The sequence below is a fragment of the Coregonus lavaretus genome (genome assembly GCF_964263955.1).
Source record: "Coregonus lavaretus genome assembly, chromosome: 32".
NCBI lineage: Eukaryota > Metazoa > Chordata > Actinopteri > Salmoniformes > Salmonidae > Coregonus > Coregonus lavaretus.
The window spans coordinates 16,452,739-16,461,644 of record NC_140019.1 but is presented as its reverse complement, the minus strand read 5'-3'; the positions used below and the strand labels follow the sequence as shown (position 1 = coordinate 16,461,644).

The window sequence follows — 8,906 nt, the reverse complement described above, 5'->3', positions numbered from 1 at the left end:
CTATGGGCCGCCGGCCATGTCAACTTTTAATTTAAATTTTTTTTTTTTTTTTTTTTTTATGTGTCAATTTCGACCAGCCCACCCAAAAGTATGAAAAATGTATGCACTCACTAAAACTGTAAGTCGCGCTGGATAAGAGCATCTGCTAAAACATTTTTTGTTTAAATGGTCCAGCCTATCTGGCATTTGCCAGAATTGTCAGATGGCCAATCCGCCCCTGATACCAAACCAAATTCCTTGGTACTGAAACAAGACTACTGAATTATTAATTCGGTTGATTCCTCCCCGACGTTTACCAGACTAAATGAATCAATGCAGTGATCTATTGTTATCGGGATAATCAATACTATGGCCTGAAAAAAGACACCACTCGTTTTAAACCGAACATATGCACTAATAAATGTATTCTAGTTGTGGTATGTCTTTGAGGATTTTTGCACAATGTAACGTCAGAGATTTCTGTCTTCGATTAGATCGGTCTGACCAGAGATCTGAAACTCCCAATGATTGATCTCCACTTACGCTCCCCACTGACATCTACAGAGAAAACACCACCATCTTCAGCCGTGAATGTACATTACGTGGTGGGGATTTAAATCGGACGAAGACCAGCATTATTTGCAGATCAGGCAAGGCAATCGACCGCGCCTATCTCGGATCAACCAACATCGTCTAAACAGGTTAGCAGCATGCATGCCAATGAGCAGACATTCAAGCTAGCTAGCTCTCTACTAAGGCTTGGAAATGTCGGCAGCGACATTGTTTTCCTCCTACTAGCTAGCTTTCCTGTTAGCAATAGACTCGTTAACAACGACGGGTTTAGTTAAAAGGTTAGTAGTTGTGAATTAGCGGTGGGTTGCCAAGTGTATAATGTGGGAATTTATACATATTACAGGAATGTTTTACCTAGAAAACGTAGTATTTCTGAACCGTGGTTTTGTTAGCTTACGTAAGTTAGCTAGCCCGCAATCCAGCTAGCTATAATATGCTAAATAGTAGCAAGCTAAGTTTGTTGGCTAGCTAGCGACAGTTAAAGTTAATATTACAAAGTCAGCTGTGTGTTAACGTTGTCCAACTAGCAAATAGTCTAACCAGTTAACTGAATGTGGAACTCCGGCGAGCTTGCGTGCCATTTCACACTGAAAAGTAGACAGCCAGTAACGTTAGTCGCCAACCAAGCTTCATAGCTGATGAGACAATAGAAAACCCGAAGGGGTACAGCCCAGATACATTCACTAAAGCTTTTTGTTATAATGTACCTAATATGGATAGTTTTTTATGTTTTGTTTTGTTTGCATACTGTGTATTGCTATGACAGAACAAACTAACATACCAAATCTACCTCTCTAGGGATACAAATAAAGCCGTTTTTGGAGTGTGGACTGGCAGTGACGCGCAACATAGGCAGAGGGGAGAGCTGACAGGAAATACCCATTGCTGCCGATAGTGCACGAACGACACCGCCGCTTTCCGTTTTACCTACGCCCCAAACCAAGCTGTTCATGCGAAGGAAGATACTCTCTAGAACAGGCCGATTACGAAGATAGCAAGGAGTGGCGGCTAGACGAGGGAGGCTTCGGCTACGGCAAACCATCTCTCCCAGATATACCTCCATTACGCCCACCTACCACCGCCCCCTTCAGCCATGGATCCCCCGAGGACTCGGTCGCGGTCGCGTTCAGGTTTCTTTCACTATGGCATGAACGGTGGTGGCAACGGCAATAACGCAATCAACAATGGGAACATGATGAATGCCAGTGGAGGGATCGGGGTGAATTACCCTCAACAGAACAACCCCGGCTGGGTTCCGCACGGGGCGCGCAGCAGCTATTCGGAAAACCAGCACACCCAGGGGAACTATCTGTCCGGTGGGGCGCAACGCCACCCTTCGCACGGAGCACACAGACATCCCAGCACCGGTAAGCTTCAAGGCTCCCTTTCCATACGAATCTAGATGCATCACACCCCCTGCATAGATTGGTGTACCATTGTGATTTTAGCAGGTGCCAGGCTTGACATGTAAACAGTGCAGTCTTCCTCATAGCTGTATAACAGTCCTCGTCAGTGCAGTGTTCTAGCTGTTTGTCTAAAAAGATAAGATGCCAACAACCAGATTTGATCATCCATCCAGTGTTGTCTGTAGTCAGGTGGCCATGAGAGGAAAGGGCAGAGACTCAGTTAGTAGCTTCCTCACTGCTTATGTGAAAGGCCCGTCCAGTCTGCGTGATCTTTAAATTGCCTACATTTCCAAAGAACATGAACACATTTCAATTATTGAAAGATTGCTCATGCTGCCTTCTCAGAGCATTTAAAGGAGCTTTGAACAAATGGGGAGTGAGGGAGCTGGACAGGACAGTTGTTGACATGGTAAATTGGCATATGGAGGTATGCAGGATACATGTTTTGACTTGATAGCCTAAATTGTTTTCAGGAAAAGACACTCATTCTTTGTGCTACACAATTTATATGTTGTAATATACATATGCGGCAGTAGGCTTGGGCGATATACTGCATACCAGGGTATTTCGTAATACCGACAGTATAATTAAGCGGGCACTGCTTATAACTACACTGCTTATAACTACACTGAACAAAAATGTAAACATAACATGTAAAGTGTTGGTCCCATGTTATACCCCCAGTGGGTGGGCCTGGCTGCCCTCCCAGGCCCACCCATGGCTGCACCCCTGCCCAGTCATGTGAAATCCATAGGTTAAGGCCTAATTCATTTATTTCAATTGACTGATTTCCTTATGAACTGTAACTCAGTAAAATCTTTGAAATTGTTGCGTTTTATATTTTTGTTTATATTTTATAACTATAAGAAATCTAAGATGTGTCAAGTTATGTCCAGATCAGGGCTCCAGCTATGCATTTGGTTTGCTAGCTAAGTAGTTAGATGTCAAGATCACGCTTCTTGGTTACAGCAGAGACATTCAATCCCCTGCTGGATCAAGATCCCTGTTGCCCAAACATTTTTGTGCCTAAATTTGTGTGTGTATATATATATATATATATATATATATATAATAATTTTTATTTAAATATATAATTTTTATTTAAATAGCGCCCCCTTGTGTGCACATTCGGAAATACCGAATACACCGGTATGGTACAGAAATGGTATGATGGTATGAACATCTGGATATTGCCAAACACTGAGGCAGTAGACATCATTGAGCTATGAGAATACTGCCCCATATGGTGGGATAGAACACACACAGAAGAGTTTCCCATATGAGCCATAATGGCATGTTGACACAGTGATGGTTACTGTCAGTCATGCTTTCAACAGTGAGTCGGTCTGTGTTTACTCAGTAGTCTTTTGTGGGTTCCACTAACCTCTGAAGAAACGGGCTACCATTATAACAGAGTGGATCACCTAGAGACAGAAAGGCCTATTAATGAATGCAAGCTTTTAATGGAGAGCTTTTGTAATAGCATGTTCGCCATCCAGACCTAAAATAACACTTGCACAGACGCACACTTTTGAACACGCTTGTGCGGCACACACACACTCCCTTCTCTAAGCAACTGCAGATGCCTCTACTTGAATACCCTGTGTGTGTGATTTACAGTGTGTGTGCTGTGAGCAGAGCTCTCGGCATGTCACGCCTCTGAACATCACTTTCAGGGGAATGTGTTAGGACTGGATTTGGAGGTGTTGAAAATGTGTCTGTGCATTTTGCCACCATTTCTCTCCCTCTATGAGCTCAAACAGACAAACTGCATGTTTTGGGCTTGTGGAAGAGCAGCTTAGACTAGTGGCTCAATCCTGGAACCAGGGGGCATTATGCAGCTGCTGGCTCAAGTAGGTGCCTTTTCTGTACTGAGGACCAGATACTAGGACTACGCATTATAACCTGGCAATCCTCACCCAGCCCAATGTCTGGATCTCTGTCCCTCCCTGTCCCTGTCGGAGCTGAGCGCCAGTCGCGTGGCTGCTGTGTTCTGTTCTGCTGGCTCCACTGGCGGGGCGTCTTTGAGCTGTCACTCTCCCCCGACTTCACAGCGATGGGATCGCTCTCAGATCTGTTGTTTCTGAAGCGACTGAGGGAGGGAGTGAGGGGACTAGTTGGGGGGGAGAGGAGGATGGGGAGGGAGATGTTTTTGGTTTTTAGAGGACTGTTTTAAAGCAAACTCCATCCGCACAGTTCAAGGGCATCTCTGCCTGTTGGAGATTTGAAGGGATTGTGTGTCTGTGTAAGATTGAGGCAGCAGAGGGGGTCGTTTTTTTTTATTTGAGATCAGAGAACAGCGAGATTATTATGTTAAATCTTAGAGAATGGTTATCCCTCTTGTCAGTGGCAGACAGAGGGAACACTGTCTGACTGAACCAGGCAATTCAAAGCCCTACACCAGCGTTTCCCATATTCATCCTCGGGACCCCCAAGGGGTGCACATTTTTTTCTCTTTTCGCTAGCACTACACAGCTGATTCAAATGACCAAAGCGTGTAGATTTGAATCAGCTATGTAGTGCTAGGGCAAAAAACTAAACGTGCACCCCTTGGGGTTCCGAGGACCGAGTTTGGGAAACCCTGCCCTAGACTGAGCAGACTTTATCCAGCTATAATACGTGCGCATTTGTTCCCTCAGAGTTTAGACACAATTTGGGCCGCTACTTTCTCTACAGATGGTAATAGCCGAGAAGGTTAAAAGGAGCATGACTGCTGGTGTGTACCTGTTAGACAGGCCCAAGTCTGAGCTTTGAGGTTTTGTATGCTAAATGACTCAAATGTAAATGTGTAGCCTATAGCCTGGTTTGACCCTCCTGTTCTCTCTGTGGCCTGTAGGAGGGGTCCTGCACTTCCACCCTGATAACGTCTGCAGTGATGAGCGGGACAAGGTGAGTATATTTACCTCTCCCTATTGTACCAGCACAGCAGTAGGAATGCTATAGCCTTACTTAACACCATGCTGTCTTTCTAATCCCTCTCTCTCTTTCTGTTTCTCTGTGTCTCATCTGTAGATGGAGGACAGTCCTAGCCCTAAGCGACAGCGTCTTTCCCAGCAGTGTATTTTAGATCTAAGCTCTGCCCCTCCCCCCACCCCATCCTCTCCCATCCGTCCCTGGGAGCTACCCCACACCCCCACAACCTGGGCCACACCCCCACCCAGTCGCAGGCCACACCCCCACTACCTGCCAGAGCGATGCCACACACCCGTTCGCACCCGCCGCAGGTATGTGTGTGTCAATGTTACAATGGGTCCGCATCAGTATATAGTCATTCTTCCTTGGGGCATTATCTGTTGTGATATGATGAGGATGTTTGGTAGAAATGATGATTTAGTAATGTCAAGTGCCCTCTCTCCCCAGTCCTCCAATGAGACGCCAGCGTGGCCGCCGTGACCGTCTCACCTCCCACCCTCATCACCACTCCCACCCCCACCACCATCACCACCACTACCACCACCATCACCACAACCCTCACCATCATCATTCTCACCCTCACCCCCACCACGGCCTCTCAGCAGGGCCTCAGGATGAGAACTACCGCCACCTCGTCCCCCCTCAGAGTTACCCCTACAACCAGCAACCTCCCCGGGGGCCAGAGGAACGCCCCTACCACTCCCCCAACCTATCCCCACGCCCCCTCCTCCACCCTCCTAACCTGTCCCCCAGGCTGATGCACCCTGCCGCCCACCCCCAGCACTCCCATCCTCATCCCCACCCCCCTCAGCAGCAGAGCAGTGTGGTGCTGGACCTCCATGACCAGGTCAGTGGGGAAACAAGAAGCCATTTTGTTTGTTTGTATAGTTGTCAATAAAACATTATTTAATTTGATTAGAGGCATCTTTATCCTTCTATTTGGGCATTCAGATAACGTGGTTGTTTGAACTCTGACCTTTGACTTCTGCTCCCAGGGTTCTTCTCAGGTGTCGTATCCGGTCTCTCCCCCTGGCGCCCCCCCCGGCCTGTCCCCCCGCTCTGCCCCCCAGCAGCTCCCAGCATGCTCGGTGGTCTTCAGTGGGCAGCACTACCCTGTCTGCAGTGTCCCTCCATCGGTATGTTCAACTAATCTGTCTGATACAGTTCATACTGTATGCCTACTTCATATGGGTCTAATTCCCTCCCTGTTTTCTATCAGTGTGTATGTTAATGTGTACATAATGAATCATTTACCTCTCATCTATATTGTAATAGAATAATGTATTTTAAATGTCTCCCTCTCTGTCTCAGGTTCTGCAGACATGCTCTGTGCAGCACCTGCCCATGCCCTACCCGTTCCCCTCCCTGCTGTCCAGTGACACCTTTCTTCTGCCCCCTCCCCACCTGTCCCACCACCCCCCTCACCTCTCCCACCATCCTCCTCACCTCCCCCAGCCCGGACAGTTTGGTCCCTACCCCACACAGCAGGCCAGATCGGTGAGTGGCATTAGCAATTTGAACCTCATTAGCGACTTAAAGCAGTATTTTAGTTAGTAATTGAACTTGTAGTTAGTAATTTAACTATTTGAGGAGCTCCGCTTGCTCTCATGTAATCAAAAAGTTCCCACCCCTCTCTCTCTCTCTTCCTCCTAGCCATTACAGAGGATAGAGAATGACGTGGAACTGTTGGGGGAGCACCTGTCCTTAGGGGCTGGTCTCCACTACCCCCCCGCAGCCCACCCCGGCCTGCCACCCCACTCCACACAGCTCCACTTCCTTTCCCATGATCCTCTGCCACAGGAGTTCTTTGGAGTGGTGAGTGTCTCCATTCTCCTCAAACCACCTTTATCACATATCAGGGTGATTGTTGCATCTTTATCTTTTAAGCCATTTAATAAAAAATCTAGCATTACCAGCAATGTTAATGATTTTACATCTCTTCTCTCAGTCGTATCCCAGCTTCATGCCACGACGTATCCCAGGACGACGCTACCGCTCCCAGCAGCCACTGCCACCCTCGCCTTACCACCCCAGTTTCCTGCCTTACTTCCTGTAAGTCCACGCTTCTAGCTCGGCATCATGGGTGTTGTAGTTTAGAGAATCTAGAGACGCTGCCATATTGTTTGGAAGTAGCCTACTCTTGTGGCACAGCATATTTGTGCGAATACTGTTGAGCTTTCATGTACAATATGTATCTGCCACTCTCCTCAGTTCTAATGAGCTGTGTAGGCACACAGTGTCTGTAGGTAAGTGTGTTTCTCTCCCTCTGTCAGCTCCATGCTGCCAGTCCAGCCTACAGGCCCTGCCATCAGCCTGGAGCTAGACGTAGATGACGGAGAGGTGGAGAACTATGAGGCCCTTCTCAACCTGGCCGAGCGTCTGGGAGAGGCCAAACTCAGAGGACTGACCAAGGGAGACATCGAGCAGCTGCCTTCCTATAGGTTCAACCCCAACAACCACCAATCAGAACAGACGCTGTGAGTACTTCCCCTATCAGAACTGAGTATGAGGATATTATCCTCCGGACTTACCAATCGGAGCATACAGTTGGTGTTGTGTTGGCGTTTCTGTTGTAATAACGTTGTACTGTTTGTTGTATTGCAGGTGTGTGGTGTGTATGAGTGACTTTGAGTCTCGTCAGCTGCTGAGAGTTCTACCCTGCAGTCATGAGTTCCATGGAAAGTGTGTGGACAAGTGGCTCAGGGTGAGTTTCTCTCGCTCCAGTATTTCACAATTCAGGATCAACTAGTTGGCAAACATACTTTCCTAGATACTGTGAAACGTCTTCATACTTAGTTCTCGATCCAACTGAAGTTCCCTCAAACCCAGAAAATCTAGTTGTTTCCTGTCCCTGCAGGTTAACTGACATTGTCACCCTCCCTCCCTCTCTGGTTGTCTCTCTCCAGGCTAACAGGACGTGTCCCATCTGTAGGGCTGATGCCTCAGAGGTCCAGCGAGACTCAGAGTGACCAGTAGGGGGAGACAACCACGCCTACAGTTGTAGCACTGCCCTCCATCTCTCCTTTAGGCTCTTGCCCTTCTTTCCTCTCTTTATACTCAAACTCCATTCCCAGTGGTCCGGCACACACCCCTTGCATCTCTCTAGCTCTGAATGTCCTTCAGCTGGTGTGTGTGCGCACATGCAAGTGTCTTTCCGTATGATTCCTGGTGTTGGTATCTACCAGCGTTGAGAGTGTGAATGAGACTGTATTTGAGTGTCTCTGATCATGTGTGTGAGGTATGTGTGTGTTTAGACTTGGGTGTCCACACAGCCCTCTCCATGTAGTTGACACTTAAAGGTCCATGCCACTCCGCTGCCTCTCTGTAGCCTGAACTAGTTTCTGTTAGTTTTTCTTTAGTTTGTCTGCCTGGCTGTTTACCTCATCATTCCTGTTGCTCTTTGTTACCACGACAACGCGCTTCACTGTATTCCTCTGAAGTTTCTTTTATTAAATATGATCAGTTTGTCTGACTGCAGTGGCACGTGTTATATACTGTATAAACATATGAATATCTGTATAACAAATAAAAGGCTTGATATTAACTTTTTTTAAATCACATTTTGTACATTTTTTTTGAATTATTATTATTATGAGCTGTGGTGCAGTTAGGTTTGATTGTGCTCAATTGATTTCTGTTCTGGATGTGTTAGATTTTAGGTGGTGGTTAATTAATAAAATACATGATACACACTGATCTGTCTGCTGTCTGTTTCATGGAGACAGGAAACGCACCAGAGAATAGGATTGCAGTGTACTTCAAAGCAGAGGGTGGGTGTCCTATCAACTCTTCACAGAACATGGCCCATCAATTTCCTGATGCTTCTGCATGTGTTCGTTAACACCTGGCAGGTGATCGCTAGCACACCGCGGCCACCTGCTGCTTTCAGCCGTTAGTCTTTCCGTTGTGTTTCTTATTGATGGTGGCTGGCTTTCTTTATTTGGACTTTAAACTGTAATGACTGCAAACTGCCATGAGGTGGCATCACAGTTCTTTCTAAGGCATGGTGATTTATTTTAGAGGGAGGAATGGGTC

At 46.9% G+C, this 8,906-nt stretch overlaps 1 protein-coding gene across 1 annotated transcript; it reads left to right on the top strand.

The window, feature by feature from the left end:
• Positions 1-539: 539 nt before the first annotated feature.
• LOC311107310 (E3 ubiquitin-protein ligase RNF38-like) lies at positions 540-8,566 on the top strand. Its single transcript, XM_084149795.1, has 12 exons — positions 540-680; positions 1,351-1,919; positions 4,795-4,847; positions 4,971-5,182; positions 5,319-5,718; positions 5,867-6,007; positions 6,183-6,368; positions 6,525-6,686; positions 6,820-6,923; positions 7,145-7,348; positions 7,476-7,575; positions 7,778-8,566. The coding sequence occupies exons 2-12, from the start codon at positions 1,646-1,648 to the stop codon at positions 7,838-7,840; spliced, it is 1,899 nt and encodes a 632-aa protein (XP_084005921.1). The 5' UTR covers positions 540-680; positions 1,351-1,645; the 3' UTR covers positions 7,841-8,566.
• The last annotated feature ends 340 nt before the right edge of the window (positions 8,567-8,906 follow it).